This window comes from Vidua chalybeata, chromosome 3, assembly GCF_026979565.1.
Source record: "Vidua chalybeata isolate OUT-0048 chromosome 3, bVidCha1 merged haplotype, whole genome shotgun sequence".
Lineage (NCBI taxonomy): Eukaryota > Metazoa > Chordata > Aves > Passeriformes > Viduidae > Vidua > Vidua chalybeata.
The window spans coordinates 38766404-38783060 of NC_071532.1; the positions used below are offsets into that span (position 1 = coordinate 38766404).

General features: G+C 46.0%; 2 protein-coding genes across 5 annotated transcripts; both read right to left on the reverse strand.

Moving 5' to 3' along the window:
• Positions 1 to 8: 8 nt before the first annotated feature.
• MALL (mal, T cell differentiation protein like) lies at positions 9 to 3518 on the reverse strand. The gene is made up of 4 exons (XM_053938206.1): positions 2435 to 3518; positions 1193 to 1360; positions 865 to 993; positions 9 to 526 (listed from the first exon to the last, which is right to left on the reverse strand). The coding sequence occupies exons 1-4, from the start codon at positions 2534 to 2536 to the stop codon at positions 464 to 466; spliced, it is 462 nt and encodes a 153-aa protein (XP_053794181.1). The 5' UTR covers positions 2537 to 3518; the 3' UTR covers positions 9 to 463.
• A 620-nt stretch (positions 3519 to 4138) lies between these two features.
• Positions 4139 to 16567, reverse strand: NPHP1 (nephrocystin 1). Of its 4 annotated transcripts, none has more exons than XM_053938195.1 (20): positions 15964 to 16567; positions 15742 to 15806; positions 14977 to 15037; positions 14423 to 14559; positions 13891 to 14086; positions 13620 to 13721; positions 13041 to 13132; positions 12891 to 12930; positions 12529 to 12613; positions 11872 to 11966; positions 11451 to 11579; positions 10561 to 10635; positions 10182 to 10292; positions 9179 to 9261; positions 8191 to 8267; positions 7819 to 7915; positions 7597 to 7709; positions 6245 to 6318; positions 5969 to 6013; positions 4139 to 4557 (listed from the first exon to the last, which is right to left on the reverse strand). In XM_053938195.1, exons 1-20 carry the CDS (start codon positions 16150 to 16152, stop codon positions 4279 to 4281), a joined length of 2145 nt encoding a protein of 714 aa, XP_053794170.1. In that variant the 5' UTR covers positions 16153 to 16567; the 3' UTR covers positions 4139 to 4278. The 4 variants fall into 4 exon arrangements, with proteins under 4 accessions (XP_053794170.1, XP_053794169.1, XP_053794172.1 ...); XM_053938194.1 differs by having other exon boundaries at positions 7537 to 7709; XM_053938197.1 differs by lacking the exon at positions 13620 to 13721 and having other exon boundaries at positions 7537 to 7709.
• Positions 16568 to 16657: the final 90 nt, after the last annotated feature.

The following is a 16657-nucleotide window of genomic DNA, read 5'->3' on the forward strand; positions in this document are numbered from 1 at the left end:
TAGTCAAAATCTGTCCATTGACACTTTATTCCAAATATAGCATTTACTAAATGAAACCATCTGAAAGTCAAGGAACATTGTATCATTGTTATGAACTTGTGTTGGGGAGGGATGGAGCTGAACCAAAGAAAGGTAAATTACATAAGGAAGGAGATTGTTTGCTGAAGGAACAGTGATTTTTTTTTTCCCCCCTCTTCCCATGGTTGTCAATATTTGGCAGAATGTCGATATTGGAGGCTTGGGGCCTGCACCTGGTCCCTCCCCTTGCAAGTCCCTCCCCCAGGCAAGGCAAGAAATGTCCCACAGGCAAACCAACGTGTGCCAGCAAAATTCCTCCTGTGATGAAGTGCAAAAGGACTTGCTGTTCCTGAGGCCTGGTGACAGGGCTGGGGCAGAGACACCTTGGGACTGTCACACTGGGAAAGCCCTCGTCCTGAAAAGATGAATCTGGGTGCTGCCAGGATCACTGGTAGTAGATGCTGAAGGCGTGGAGGATGTACAGGAAAGTCGTGAGGAAGGCAAAGAACTGCATGAGAAGAAGAAGAGGAAGGGTCAGCTGGCAGAGTCAAACCCCATCTCCTCCCAATGCTCTTGGCATGGGGAAGCCTCCCAGCATAGAGCTCCCTCCAGCCTCAAAGGAGAGGCAAAGCCTCAGCTTTTCCCAGCATCCAGCCATGTCAGGCTGTCTATGAACTGGTGGACCCTGAGAAGACAATGCTAGCTGCACGACCCACAGAGCTGAGGAGCTGAAGCTTTGCTCAGTTGGCACTGTGGGGCTTGGGGTGGCTCTGCTGTGGCTTTAGCACGTGCCGTTGCCCTTCCAAGGGTAACTGTGTGTCCTGCAGCCCAGCAGGGTGAACTCACCGATGCAGCGCTGTTGAGTTGGTAGTTGAGTGGCACATTGACGCCGAACTCAGAGTTGATGGTCGCATTGGCCTGCAGGACAGCGGCGCTCATGTACAGAATAGCTGTGGTGCCATGGTACAAACTGTCCTGCAAAACAAGGTACTTGTGAGTGCCCCAAAGGGGGACAGGTGCCTGGATAGGCCTGGGACCAAACCCTCCCAGGCAATGGTTTCACAGCAGAGCTCCCCTGGACTTTCCAGTCAAGGTAAAAGGAAGAAAGGGTTGGTGGGTCACCAGCGCCCACGTTGCTGCTGCCAACATCTCCCGTGTTCCATCCCCTCCTTACCAGCACTTTCCAGTTCTCGCTGTTCCTGTGGAAGCCGAGGAGGTAGCTTAAGAGGAGCAGCAGGGAGATGAGGCAGGAGGTGAGAGACACGTACATCACCCATCCCTGCAGCAACGGCAAGGAGACGGAGGTAGCAGCAACAAGGATCCACACCCAGGTCCCGCAGAGCTGCCAGGGACAATCAAGCGCCTCTGATGAGTGTGAGATGAGGAAAAGCTCTTTTCCTTCCCAGTTCCCTCCTCGCCTCCCTCCCAGGCCAACCACAGCAGCCAGCAGAACCCCTGCATCTTTCCCTTGCTGGGAAAGCAAGGTGCTCTGGGAAACAAGCAAGCAAGTTGGCACCGGTTTCCCTGAAAACTCATGGGAAATGAGTGTTCACACAAAAGGGAATGGTTTGCTGCCGCCTTCCACACAAGGAAATGTCTCACCCTGAGAGATTTGGTGGAGAAGCCAGAAAATGTGCTTTTATCTGGGAAAAGTGAGCAGTTGCCTCAACCCAGCCCTGCCCGCTCGTTAATCTCCGGGGCTTGGAATCACAGCACAAAGAAGTCTCCTCTCAGCTCCATGCACCAGCCTGGAGCGATCCACCCAAAATATTTACTGATTACAAAAAGCCAACAGAGTTATCGGGATGAGCCCGTGCCACCCTGTGCCATCCCAGCTGTGGTGGGTGAAACCCCTGGAATTGCAGCAGGGAGCTGAGCCCGCCACCACGGGCAGGGATTGTGCCTGTAGAGCACAGGGTGTGTGGGTTGCCAGCCCCATGCACCATGACAAAGTACACCAGCTGCAACCTTGGCCAGTCCCACTGGATGCCCTCTGGACCCAGAAGCAATTGAAAGAATCATGGAATGTCATCACACATTACCAGACGCCCAATTGCCTTCAACCCCTGGAACTACTTGATACAGAGAGCAAAATTCCCTTGATTTTCAAGCCATTTCTACAAGTTAGCGAGAGCTGCTTCATGATAACAAGAGCTGCTAGTCTGCCCTGGACAAGCCAACAGCTCTTCGGCCTCTCCCAGCCCCACGGCAGCCAGTGACCCTCACAGAGGCTGTGATGGAGCTGAATGTACCTTGTCCTTAAGCTGTTCCTAAAAAACCCATCAGGAATAGTTTGTGCATTCAGCATAAGCTCCAAGACAAGATGTCACTTCCCAGTAACGATGCTTTCAGGATGGTTTCAGGGGATTTTAGCCAGCAGTGAGTTCCATGAGGCAGCAGAGCGAGGCATACTCACGATCTCCGGCAGGATGAATGCATAGGGGATGGTTTTGAAGACGGCGGGTCCAGAGGGCAGGGCGGGCTGCGTGGAAGCTGCAGAGGGACCCACCGAGGCCATCTCTCCGCCGCTGACACCACTCTGCTCGGCTCCGCTGGCGCTTGCCTGCCCCGTGCCGCTCCTGTGCGGGATTTAAGGGACACGCCCGCGGGACGTAAGCATAGGAACAGGCCTGGGCTGGCACCACGCCACTGCCTCAGCCCGACGAGCCCCCGGCACCGCCCGAGACTGCGGCGGCTTTGTGCATCCCACTGCCAGCCGGGATGGGACAGAGCGGGACGCTGGCCCCACCACGCACGAATGCAAGGTCATTAACTGGAGGGGGAAGAAAAAAAAAACTTCCTACACCTTGCCGGAACAGAAATGTTTCCTGCAAACAGTTCTCTTGGCATGCTTCCAATCCTGAAATATTTTTGCTTCCACTGTTGTTGCCTCCTCCCCTTTCTGTTCAGGTTTCTGCTCCACGATCATGTCAGACCCCTCCAACACCCTTCAGGCACATCCAACCTTCAGAAACTAGCAAGTAAATTTTACAAACACACCAGAAGGGTTTGGCAGTGTGCTCCCAAAGTGCCCAGTAAGGTTTGAAGGGGAGCAACAGGAATTTCTGCCTCCTGGCAAATGCAGTTTGGATTCGGCAAGCACTTGCTGTCTCATCCAGTGCACTCTGCCTGGCCCCGGAACTCCCAGAAGAGGGGTGGGATGAAAGGCTAGGGGTGGCACTTCTGCCTGGTGGCCCAGAGAGGACAGAATGAACCCATTAACCCGGGCAATGGGCTACAGCAGGAGGAAGACACTGTCCCAATGAGTTATCCCAGCTCTGCTAGGCAAGACAGGTGATGCCCCAGGAACTCGGCTTCTATGCCAAGCTCTTGCACAACACAGAGCAAAGATCAAATCCATGTCTCCGAGCACTTCCTAGGCTGGGGGAAGTGTTCTGTGGTATTTCTGGAGGCTTCAGTTTACAAATACTCCAGTGGGAGCTGGTTTTGGCTCCATGCAGTGGAGGTTTTCAAAAATCTTTCAAATCTTGCCAGACAAAACTGAGCCTGGCCTGGGCTTAAATCCAGGTGTGATTCAGTGGCAATGTCCCCATCGCCCTGCAGGAAGCATCCAGATGCTCCAGCACTAAAGAGAAAGTGGATTGATCACTTCCCCCTGGGAATGGGCAGGACACAGAGCCTGTGGTCACAAGGCGCTCAGGGGTCAGCAGAGGAAATAATCCTGGGGAAACAGCATTCCCAGGATTCCCACCAGCTGCTATTTGTGTTGGGTCAGGCACATTCCTGAGAGTAACCCAGCCTTCTCCTGAGTGGGGAAGAAGAACAGGCAAACAGTCTAAAAATGGAGCAACCTGCTGATCACTGGTTGGGCAAGAGAGGATTCTTCCCCTAAGCTGGCTGCCCTTGTTCAGCAGCATTCTTAAAGATCACTGCTCTTTCCCTTCCCTGCTCTCAGGCTGTTGGGGGACTGGGACAAAGAGCCTTTTGTTCACACTGATTAAAATAACACTGGAAATTAATTGGAAGCTGCACGAGTGGAGAAAAGGGCTACCTCAGCTTTGGCAAAATATAATACCTGACATGGCTACAACAGGTAGTAACAGGCAACCAGAGCCTTGCTTAATGCTGCAAAGTTAAAAATTTAAAATACAATTTCCAGTAGATTAACAGATAAAATAATTTTAATCTCTCTCAAAATCTTAATTGTGCTAAAATATCCATTACAATTCAGCTCCTACACAATCTCTTTGGTAAGAATTTAATTTTATTGTTACCACGTTCTTAGAGAGCCTGAATTGTTCATTCTCCAGGACTCTTTCCCCTCACTTCTCCTAAGAAATCATAGGCCAGCTCTGAGATGTCAAAGGCTTTGTGGATGTTTTCTGATGACAGCAGGTACTCCAGTGCACCATCCTTCTCCCGGCTCCTTTTCAGGAAGTCATGGATCACCTTCCAGCGAGACAATTCCACCTCTTCCTCAGCCCATCTGTAGCTGGGGAGGAACGTGGAGCAGAGCAGAGGGAACACAGAGTCGTGGTACACTAGGACAAATGCAGACTTCAGGAATTCTTGATCTCTCTGCAGAGAAGAGTGTTTGAAAATACTTCAGTTCAAACATGTGATGTTGCCAAGCACTTTTCCAAAGTATCGTACATGGGGAAAAAATCCAAACAACTCACTCCCAGTTCCCAGGAAAACAACACAAAGAGATCTGACCTTCCTAAACACACATCAGTTATCTCGGATAAGCCTCCAGCATATCCACAAATATGCGCCCTGAACTCTGCCAGCCTTCCCACAAACTACAGGCACTGAGAGCCCTTTGCTGTGGGGTATTGATATTTCTTAAAAGCAGTGCCACATCCTCCCTGCCCTGGAAGCCTAAACTCCTCTCATTTCCTTGCTGTCCTAGGTGGAGCATGGCTCCAATCCCACTCCTTGGAGCCAGAGATGATGTTGCCCTTGGGCACTGTTTCCCACTCTTTGTGCATGGTGTGACCTGTGTGCTCCCCTGTAAAGATCAGTCTAGAAAACCCAGAGACAAAGGATCAGCCTGTTCAATCATCAAACACATGGGAAAAATCCAAGTCCAGAGTGTCCCAGCCCCAGGAGTGCTGTGCCTGGCAGGGAGCATTTCACAGCTCAGCCTCATGGAACCGTGTGAGGGGTGAGCATTCAGCAGGCAGCAATCCTCCCACGGGAGTGGCACATGCCAGTCAGGTAGAACTGGATGGTTCTGGGATCCCAGGGAGTTGCCAATTCCGTGAGCAGATCTGCTCTCCTTTTGGATGAACTGCCCTGAAAAAGCTGCTCTGACTCAGCAGGTGTTTGTTCTGTGTAAACAGGGAGCCATCCTTGTGCATCAATTCACGAGCATGTACAGGGAATGAAATATCCCACTGCTGCTTCCAGGAAATCCAGGATTGAGAGCCAATGGCTTTCTCATTCAGTTCCCTGATGCTGCTCTTTGTCCAGGGGACAGGACATAGGACAAGGTATGGGTGAGCCCGGGGACATCCATGTCTATTCTCCAGCTGTCTACGTGCCAAAACGTGGGATTACAACTCTCTGGGGTAGGGAGATCTGAGGAATTTAGGGGGCCTTTTCCTAGGCAGATTGTGGAAGGACTGAAGCTCAGAGTTTGGAGGAGGGAAGATGATTTTGTGGGCATACACAGCCCCTTTTTGTATCCATGGAAAGCTTTTACCAGCCGACTGTTGGAAGCACATCTTGACAGGGAGCCACTCTGGGTACCAACCTGTAACAGGTTCCCCCCTAACAACACTGAAATAAAAAGTTAGAAATTTCCTCCTGCTCCTGGTTTACTGTTATAAATCTGGGTGAGAAATATTAAGAACTTCATTTACATATCTCTATTTTCTAAACAGATGTATGGTGAGAGGAAAAGCTAAGCAGCAATTGCAGTTGCAGGGAGCAGCTAGTTAGAATTACCCTGAATATATGGAAAGAAAAACCTGTAGTTTGTTACCTTCTCAATTCTCTTCAATGTTCTTTCTTTGTCTGCCCAGGCACTCTGAAATGAAATGTACAATCAGAGCAAGGCTGAAGAACTTTGTATTCTCCCAGGACAAAAAAAAAAAACAAAAACAAAACAAAAACAAAAACAAAAACAAAAAAAAAAAAAAAAAAAAAAAAAAAAAAAACACAAAATCAAAAAAAAAACCAAAAAAAACACAAAACAAAACAAAAAAACAAACAAACAAACCCTCAAATTTTGCCTGGAAATCCTGACAAGGTAACATACCCGAAGTGCATCCATCAGGTCTGGCTGATCCAGGAGTTGAGGGAAAGTTGCTAGAACAGGATTACAGATTAAGTCTGAAACAGAAAACAAACACATTCAAGGCTAAGGAAGAATCAGTTTTCAAAATATTGGCACATTCAGTTATTCAGCAAGCACATCCTCTCCTGTCAGATTATTCCAAAGGGGAAATGATCTGTGACAGTTCTTCAGAGCAGGGAAGGTAGGAGAATTCCCTAAAAACTGTTCTGACTGCAGCCAGTTCTCAGTGGCTGAGAGACAGTTAAACCAGGAGAGGAGACACACAAACCTCAGTGCTGTTTATTGGGAATGCCAGCAAACACGAGCCCTTCCCGATTTACCTGCCAGAGATGTTTTCCCTCATTTCTGCACCTGTCTTTTTTATACACACCTGCAATTGTGCTGCTTAGTTTGGATGTTATGGATAAACACACTTGGGTTCTACCTCACCCTGGCACTCCTGGAGAACCAGGAGCCAAGTGCACAGTGAATTTTCCCAATGGAGCACATATTCCACTGCACAGGAGTCCTGGTGCTTTTTGGGTCACTTCCATGAGATATCACTCTGCTCTTGTGATTATTTTAATTAATGAGACTGTGGGTAAGATTCTAAGTGATGGAGAGCAGGATTTTGGCTGAAGTGTTTTCTTTGTTGTGTGATTTCAAATATTGAATGTACACTTATTCCTTCACCTTGAAGCTGATGGTAAGTTTGGTAAACATGAAGCATTTACTAATGCTCAAACATTTTGGGGAAGAGAGCCAGACTGATGACTTCCGGGAAGTAGAAGAGACATTTTCAATTGTCTATTCCTAAAGCGATGGTGGATTTTGAAATACCAAAAATCTTAGAAAAATTTAGAAATCTTCTTTAGTTGCACAGCTACCAGAACAACTCCTGGGATAAAGTCTTTCATTGACTTCATATGAAGTTTGAATCCAAAGGGATGCAATTTAACTCCAGGAGAGGTTGTCAGCCTGATCTACTGTCCTAAATTAAGAAGATCAAATCAGGTAAGTGTGGCAGTTCTCACCTATATAAATTCATACATAGTAGAGTTAAGAAATTTAATTTTTCTTTATTTCAAGTTGGTTTTAAAATGGAGAAGGCTATAAACTATCATTAGTTCTGCTGAATAATCAGGGCAAGACACTGAGTTCTAAATCCAGAATTCTCCAACTTCTATCTCTCCCTAATGTCAGTAAGTAAATAATGATTAAAAACTAAAAAAAAAAGAGGATAACTTAGCCTGAGTGCCAAAAACATCTCTTACCAAAGGGAGACCTGGCAGGAGTCATTCCCCGGACGAGCCTGATCTTCCTCCAGTGCTCACCTGTGCTTTGCATGCTCATCCTGTCCTTCAGGAGGGCATCTCCAAGGATTTGCCGATAAAACACCAGGAGATGGATGTAGCACATGCCTCCAACTAATGTTTCAGGGAGAAAACTGTTGGGAAAATAAGGGATAGCAGTTGAGGTGTTCATTGCAAACACTGCAGATTTCTCTAGGTTATCTCAAATCCTTTTTTTCATTTTATGGAAGCACAAGGACTCACTTCAGGATGTCTTTTGAGTGCACACTTGGTGACTTCACTTTCACCAGAAGCACAGGCTGCTTCCTGAGGCTCATAAACTGCTGAAAACCCCCAGAGCCTGCAGGAATAGACAGCCCAGATTCAAACAATCAGTTTGAAACAACAGTAATAATTATATTACAAAAATGGGCATTTCAGTGGGTTGAGAACTCTTTCGAGTTTAGTTAGCCTGGTAGCACCCAGCTCCCCACAGCCAAGGCAAAAGCAGATAAATAATGAAATACATGCAAAAACAGAACACACAAACCCAAACCAGGCTGTGGGGACTGTTGTGAAGGAGATGCATCATTAATCACATTATTATGTTTATATTATATTGAAAAGAAACCACACCTCTCCTTGATATTGATGGGTCAACCTCAATGCCTTTCTCATAGGGAGTTCCACCACTCAGGACCAGCTCATACATTCTGTCAATAAAGATAAATTTGAAGCCTGTATGATACTGGGAATTCAACTATTTTTGGAATTTAATTGTACTGGGAGGTCAATTTTAAAAGCCATTAGCAACATTCTTTCTTTTCCACAGCCCAAATATTTTTCTTGTATGGAATTTAGCAATTGTTTCACTAAAATGGTTTTGAGGAATCACCACTTCAACAATTAAAATCTTCTATATTTAAAATTTATTAAAGAATAATGTAACTCCAGTTCTGCCAAGAGTAAGTCACTGCTAAAACAAGCATGAAATTTAATCTGTAATACCATGCTTACTTAATGAAATAGTAGAACAATATTTTTAAAATATAAATAATAATAATAAATGAGACTTAGAAGAGATTTAGAGACTTCTAGAACAGTAGAGGTGTCCTGTGGATATTTGTTTTTGAGCTGTAACCCAGATAAATTCAGAATACATATACATAATATATATATACATCTACCAATATTTGGTAAAAACCAAGTCTTGCAAGTCTGAGTTTCAATGAATTATTTCTGTCAATAAACAGAAATTATTTCTGTCAATAAACAGAAAGTTTTCCTACATTTAATAAAATAAAAATATACACACTTTATTATTCTTTCAGATGACTGGACCCACTAATCAAAAATCAGCTGCAAAATATAATTTACAATCCAAGAGCAGTGAGAGATTAATTCACAACAACTCCTACCTGACTCCAGGTCTTGGAAACCAGTCTCCCAATGTTCAATGAAAGGGAAAATGTGGCAAAGAGCCAGAATCATAAAGGACTCATTTGGATGCCCCCTGACCCAGCAGTGTCTAAGTATGAAAGATGAGCTTAACTCTCAGTCTAAAACAGATGTATATACATCTATGTGTAAATATAGGGAGAGCAGGAAAAGGCAACAAACTCACTTGGAAGGAACAGGAATCCCACTGGAAGTGAAAAGCTTCAGAAAGGTCCAGCCACAGCTCAGCTCTCCTCTTTCACCTGTTGACTAGAAAAAAAGAGAAATGTAAATTATTTGAGCAGCTGACCTAGAATGAGCGAACTGAACCACAATTAGTAACAGTAACCACATGAAAATTGTTGTAGTTATCCCCTTTTCCTCTTTCACCCTTGTGTGTTTAAAAATCACAATCTGCCTTCTCTGAGGGTAGTTTTTCTGGCTTTACCATCTATTGTCTTACTACATGTTGTGCTTTCCAGCAGCATATCCCAGATGGACAGGCTCTATCTGTGTAAACTGGAGCTGGAAACCACTGTCCATGCTGCTGAAACAGTTAAAACTTTAGTTTTCCAACTGTACAGGACATTAATCTGAAATAAATCACAGAGATGGAAAACTGCAGGAGTGATCCCATGCCATGGGATCTTTGGCACAAGTTATTTCAGTGTTGGTACAGGGACACTCATGTCCATGAGTCAGACGGATTTTTATTCTCTAATTAGGGATATTCTCCCATCAGAGAATCCCAGAATGGTTTGAGTTGGAAGGGATTTTAAAGATAATCTCGTTCCACCCTTGCCACAGGCAGAGATATCTTCCACCATGCCAGGTTGCTCCAAGCCCTGTCCAACCTGGCCTTGGACACTTCCAGGGATCCAGAGGCAGCCACAGCTTCTCTGGGAACCTGTGCCAGGGCCTTCCCACCCTCACATAGAAGAATTCCTTCCCAATACCCCATCCATCCCTGCCCTCTGATAGTGGGAAGTCATTCCCCCTTGTCCTATCACTACATTGTGAGAGAGCTTGTGAAAAGTCTCTCTCCATCTTTCCTGTAGGCTCCTTCCAGATAATCCTATTCTATAATCCTGTGAGGGATATTCTCTAGTCCTATTCTCTAACTGGGAACAGCTGGTTCCCTTTATAAACCTACCCTTGGAGTGATTTCCACTGCACCTCCCCACACTCACATTGCACTTGTACGTGATGCCAAGCTCAAACAATATCCCAGTGTCTGAAGACAGGGAGTTGCACCTGACAAAAGAGTCACCATCAAGCAAGCTGGGTAAGATGCCCATCACCTGATACAGAGAGAAGGAGGAAAAAAAAGTTAATGTATCTATAAAAAACACAAAAAATCTTTTGAATTTTTAAAGGCCATCAAGCACATCCCCCACTCAACACAACATCTCAGACCCAATACCACTGGATATAAAAATGAGAGAACAAATTCCAGTCAAAATCTTGCTCTCCTTTTTGTCTTTCCATGGAGCACAGCTGTGCCACCAAGGAACACTTTAGTGACACTGAAGGAAGAAGCTTTAAACAGCCAGGGGCTGTGTCACCTACCCTTGGAGAAAAGGTCCAAGTTTGAGGATTTTTAGGCAGCCACATGGCTCTCACTGTGTGAATGTTACTCAGCACCTAAAGTGGGGAAAAAAGCTAAGGCAAGTTTTTCTGGAAAGCCCTGCTGCTTTCAGAAAATGCAGGGTTATCCCAGATGGATCCAACACTGCACACAACAAAGACAACTGGAAGAAAACTGCTGGATAATCAGGGTTATATTTTTACAAAAAGCTGCTCTGCACACACACAAAGGAACAGAGGATCAAGGGCACATGGAGGAATCTGACCCTGACCCAGCTGCTCCCAGGGCCATCCCAGGAGACAGATCAGCCCAGGAAACACTCATTGCAAGGAACACAAAGGAGCCAGGAGGCACAATGGCAGGTGGGGGACCCAAAATTAGGGACTCAGAGAAATGGAGCTCCTGCCCCAGCCCCTCCCAGGGCCACCCAGTACAGCCCTGAGCCCCAAGGGCCAGGTGTGACTGTCACTCTGAGTCAGGAGCAGCTCCCTGGCTCACCTCACACTGCTGAGGGACATTTTGGGGCTGCACCTGATTTACCATGACAGGAAAGCAGAGAGGGAGAAACCAAAGGCAGATAAAGGGAGGGGTCAAGTGCCTCGTGGAGTACCAAGGGTGGGAAGCAGGGCCGAGTCTGCTTGCCTGGCCATGCCCAGTGCTCATCAATGCAGTCTGGCCTGTTTCATCATTAAAGTTCCATTCTTCTGGGTGAGTGAGCTCAAATCAGACTCATCTGAGCATAAACTAAGCAGCTTGGGAGGCAGACTGTGTGTGTGTCTCTGAGTAAGACAGAGAGGAATCAGAATCTGAAGAATCCTGTAAGTTCCAAACCTCCTGCAGTCCATTTCTGGGAAGCAGACACGTTCCTTACCCGGCTGCCATCGAAGAGGCAGAGCCGGACATGGTGGCTGAGGACCCGCACACCGGTTCCAGGCAGAGGGATCATCTTGCAGCTGCATAAAGTGACAATCAGGGACACTCTGGTGGGTCTAGGATGGATCTGAAATACAGCAGAAGGAGGATTAAACCTACAGGGCCCTCTCCACGTGGTCTCATTTTGTGTTTATGGACCAAGATTATTTTCCCAACCACAAACCCAGTGCAGTGCAGTGGTAGCAGCAGGATTTCTTCACAAGCCTTTAGCTCTGCCCCAGGGGTGTTTTAGTGGGACAGACAGAAGGTCGCAGCAGAAGAAATATTTGCACCAGAAATGGTGCAAATTAAGACATAATCATTAGCCAAAAGGAAAGAAGGCAAATAAAGTTTGTGTCCCCCTTAACAGCAATACTCACAGTATTTCTCTCAGAGTTCCACACCAAGTCTTTAAAAGCCAGCTGGGATGGAGTAAGCTTAGGTTGCAAATAGTAACTTGCTCGAAACTCTTCACCTACAACAACAGTAAATTTAAAAACTCTTCATTTTTCAAATGATCTTTATTGCACCAGAAAGGACAACACCCAAAATTCATGTCCAGTTGAATATTTGACTAAACAAAACTATGACTTATCTGCCATGAGCACTGTCTACTATTTGTGAGCGTTCTGAAATATTTAATCTCAAAAGCACAATAACTTAATTTTAAAAAGAGATTACACAGCTTTAAACAGAAAGAGTAACAGAACATGAGATATCAGACTTTTGAAAAAAAGGGAAGATTAAAATAAAGCAAAAAAAAAAAAAAAAAAGAGTAATAATTTCCTGCAAAGTCAACAAGAATGAACTTCCAAAGAGGAAACCCTTTGAAATCATGAGGAAATTTGACAAGATTTCACATTGATAAATTAAACTTTAAGGGAAAAAAATCTTCTATACATGATTTGATGAGTCAAATATAGCCAGTTAGCCAATTAATTAAAATAAAGCAGTATGGATAGAGGTCCAACAGGCTGGTGACCAGGGTAAGAAAGCTACCACAGACACTTGAGAATCTTGCCAGGTGAAATCCCTACCTTCCTCCAAGAGATGGAAAAGCATGGATGGGCGGAATCCTGCAGGAACTGCCCCTGTGGTGGTCAGTACCTCCACAGTGTCATTCTAGTAAAAACAAAGAAAAAAAGGTATTACTATTCCTGCTATTTAACAGCAAATTTCATCCTAATTTACAGCTCTGTTTAAGACCAGAAACTCGAGATATGTCACCTCTTCTGAAGCATTTTTGTGGCATTTCTTGCTACCAAAAACTCCCAAAAGACAGATGTTAATTAAAAACAATGGTCTTTGATATGAGACACAGTGTTTGGGAAAAGGCACAGCTTGTTTACAAAATAATGAAGACTATGGCAGGTGAAGCTGCACTCTAAGGGGCACCTACCTCTATGATGGCTCGGACAGCACTCCAGTGGGAATCTGTTCTGGAAGAAAATAGAGGGATTTATAGTAAATCCTCATGTGAACAAAAATTTAACCACCAAATATTGCTCTGTTTCCAAATAGCAGCAGCTATCTGAGACAATCCATTTACCTTCTTTTAATTTCAGTTCCATCCGCTGTTTCATCCACCACTTCTGTGTGTTCTTCTGACTCCTCCTGGCTTTCTTCCTCTTCCTTAGGAACCTGGAATTCACATTTAAAATGGCAAAAGGCTTGATTTCTTCCTAGTTCTGTTCTTAAAAATGCCTTCTCCAACCATAGCCCATATTAATATAAGTTTAAAATAAATTAAGTAAGTTTAGAAGAAGAGATTTTCTCTCTGTGATGCAGAAAATTGTCACATGTTTCCACAGACTCCCATTTCAGATTAATTATTAAAACCCCATATCAATCCACAGCAGCTTGGAGTCTTCAGAGTTGACCTTTAAGTGACAAAGATTCTGACTTTGATATTCAAGAAACTTCTCTGCCACAACTTCACAAGGCACAGAAATGCTGCTTTTGATGGATATCTCCAGTGCCATGGACAAAAACATGGAGTTATTTCCAAGTAACTGACTTTATTTCCAAACACTACACTGCATTGCAACCCATTTTGTGCAGATATATGATAATTAATCTATATAAAAGAGCAGAGGTGAGATTAGGACAGAGGTTGCAGCACACCAACCGCAAGGTATGTCCTGGGAACAAGGCCTCTCTCTCCCTTGGAATTTTCAGCTACCCACCAGCCATCTGCCTTCTTGTTGTGTATGAGCAGGATTTCACCTTTCTTTGGCATTGGAGGACGAGACAGAGACAAAAAAACAAGCAAATATTTAAATGAAAAAGGACCTAACTCCAATTTCTCCCCAAATCCCACAACTGGCTAGGATTTCATTATAGTTACTGCTTAACTCAGAGTGATCTGTAGTAAAAACCCTTTACAGAGAGATATTTACCAGAAATGTGAGATCCCCTTCCTGCTGGGCATCAAAGTTCCCGACAGCAACACATTCTCTAACATTTGGATCATCCAACAACTTCTCCTCATCTTCTTCTTCTTCAGTGTCTTCTTCCTCACTTTCTTCATCTTCACTCTCCTCCTCTTCTTCATTTCCCCCTTCTGCATGAGGGCCTTTCTGGTGTTCCTCACCCCTACCCAAAACAAATCAAACTATTTTTTAGTATGATTCCCACCAAACTTTTTGAAATGATGTCAAGCCTCTGCAAGGACATTATTCAAATACAGCATTTTCATTCCTCTGTTTTGCTCTCTGTCCTGAAGAAACTCCTCCAAACCTTATATTGCAGCCATTATCCAGCACTCTGAGAAAATCCTAGCAAGTCATAAATTACTTCTCTCCTGAGCACTTCTTTTTTTATCCTTCTGTTATTTTTCAGCTAATTAAGGGGGTGAGATAATGGTTTTTTAAGGTCCATTCCAGCCATCCTTTAAAAAACCATTTGCAATTGTATCTTTAAGCTACTCACCCTGGATAATTCTTTGTCACATTATCCTGATCCAAGACAAGAAGGAGTTTCTGCAGCTGCTGGGAAAGTCTTAGCAACAGCTTTTCTTCCTCTTCCTTCCTCTGGCTGTAATTCCCCACTGGCGCAGGCTCATCAGACTGACAGAGAACCCAACAAATGGGTTTAATCAAAGAAGAATCAAAGTTCCCCAATAAATTGCTCAAATAATCAATGTTCCTCTATAAATTAAGTTTTCCAGACATGCCTTACAAGTTTTTCCCTTCCTGGGCTACTGTCACTCCCTCTTTAGTGACAATTTTCTTACCCTTTCACTCTGCCAAGGTGAAATTCTCTGTTAAGTTTTCACCTGGGACTTGGACAAAATAAAGCATTAAAATGAGTCTTAAATTATATAAATGGATATAAAAAATATGAATTAGAGAGATGACAAGCAGAGATTGTGCAGTGCTAGGCACTGCTCTTGTCCTGAGGCATCTAAAATGGAACACTGATTTTCTTTAAACACTTTCCATGCTGCATTTTGGAGAAAACCACGAATTAATCTCCATACTTACTTTTTTCAAACCATGGAGAGCGTTTGTGTTCTCTTCCACCAATTCCTTCAGCTGTGTACATCTGCATTGAAAGCAAGACAAGCAGATGGTATTTTCTTAAAATTCTGACCCAAACCATACCTGCTGACTGAAAGGCGTCATTTTAGGTGCTGTGTGTCCTTTCAGGTTGAGAATTCCAAGCCCAAACAGCAGCATTTGATGGAATCCCAGAATAGCTGGGACTGGAATGGACCTCTGGAGCTCATCCAGTCCAACCCCACTGCTCAGGCAGGATCACCCTGAGTAGGAGGTCACCAGGATCCTGAGTAGGTGACACAGGAATGCATCCAGGGGGGTTTGGGATGTCTCCAGAGAGAGAGACTCCACACCCTCCCCGGACAGCTCTTCCAGTTTTCTGCCACCCTCATGTTGAAGTGGATCTTGTGTTTTAATTTATGGCCATTGCTCCTCCATCCTGTTGCTGGGCACCACCAGAAAGAACCTGGCACCATCCCCTTGGCACCTGCCTTGGAGATATTTATATGGATTGGTGAGAGCCCCCCTCAGTCTTCCCTTCTCCAGACTGTCCTCAGCCCCAGAGGGCTGGGAAAGGGCCAGCCTGGAAAACAGGAGAGGGAAGGGGCAGGGAGAAAGCTGTACAATTAGAAGAGAAAAGGCATGGAGGGAACGAACACTGCTGAGGGTACGTGAGGGGACGGTGAGGGCAGCGCCCGGGCGGTGGAATCGAGGGATGGGGCTCGGGATGGGGGTCGGGATCCCCCTCACCTCAACCGAAGGGCCTCCCGCTGCCCGGGGGCTGCAGCCGCGCTCTCCGCCCTCAGCGCCTCCACCTGCAACAGGGGACGGGGCGGTCAGGGGCCGGGGTGGGGCGAGACACCCGGTATGGCACCGGGACCGGCCCCGGTATGGCACCGGGACCGGCCCCGGTACATCCCCGGGACCAGCCCTGGGACATCCCCGGTACCTGCCCCGGTACAACCCCGGTACCTGCGCCCGCAGCTCCCGGTTCCGGCGCTGCACCCGCTGCAGCGGCCCCCGCGCCCGCCGCTCCGACATCGTCACCGGGCAACGGGACAGCCCCGGCGCCGCCGGATGACGGACCCGGGGCGGGGCCGGCAGCGCTCCGTGCCCCAGACCCGGCCCCGGCAGCCCGGAGCTGTGAAACCTCCCTCGCATCCCCAACAGCCCCGGTGGCGCTTATCTGGGGACAAACGATGTGGCGTTTTATGATCCCAGCCATGGAATCACAGAATAGGTGGGGTTGGAAGGCACCTCTGGAGACCACCCAGTCTGATGGGCAGGATCGTTAAGTTTGGGAAAGAGCTCCAAGATCAAGACCAAACCTTAAGGGGCTCTGGGCAGTGCTTTTTCTCCCCCATAGATTTGAGAACTCCGTAATACCTCTGAAAACCGGCAGCCTGCAATGAGTCCCCCAGCGCTCCTTCTCCTGGCATTCTCTAGCAATAGGATGAAGGAATTTGCTACAGCTACCTTCACAATTCCTTATCCAAAGTGTCAGGAGGAATTCTTAATCCTTTATTTCACTTGTTCATTCACCCAGCCAACGCATGAGCTCTTTCATCACTTAATTGTCCCCATGCACACCCATAATGGGACTTGCTACATGTGCCCATAAGGCGCGTTTTCACATTTATTCCAGAAATAAACACCTAGGAGCACC

Coding starts and splice junctions, on each gene's coding strand:
- NPHP1 (XM_053938194.1), bottom strand. CDS start 16,152: ATGCGAGGGAGGTTTCACAGCTCCGGGCTGCCGGGGCCGGGTCTGGGG. Junction 13,722..13,890: donor AAGGGGATCTCACATTTCTG/GTAAATATCTCT, acceptor CCAATGCCAAAG/AAAGGTGAAATCCTGCTCAT. Junction 11,967..12,528: donor TTTCCATCTCTTGGAGGAAG/GTAGGGATTTCA, acceptor CTGTTGTTGTAG/GTGAAGAGTTTCGAGCAAGT.
- MALL (XM_053938206.1), bottom strand. CDS start 2,536: ATGGCCTCGGTGGGTCCCTCTGCAGCTTCCACGCAGCCCGCCCTGCCC. Junction 994..1,192: donor GCGAGAACTGGAAAGTGCTG/GTAAGGAGGGGA, acceptor CTTGTTTTGCAG/GACAGTTTGTACCATGGCAC. Junction 527..864: donor AACTCAACAGCGCTGCATCG/GTGAGTTCACCC, acceptor CTTCTCATGCAG/TTCTTTGCCTTCCTCACGAC.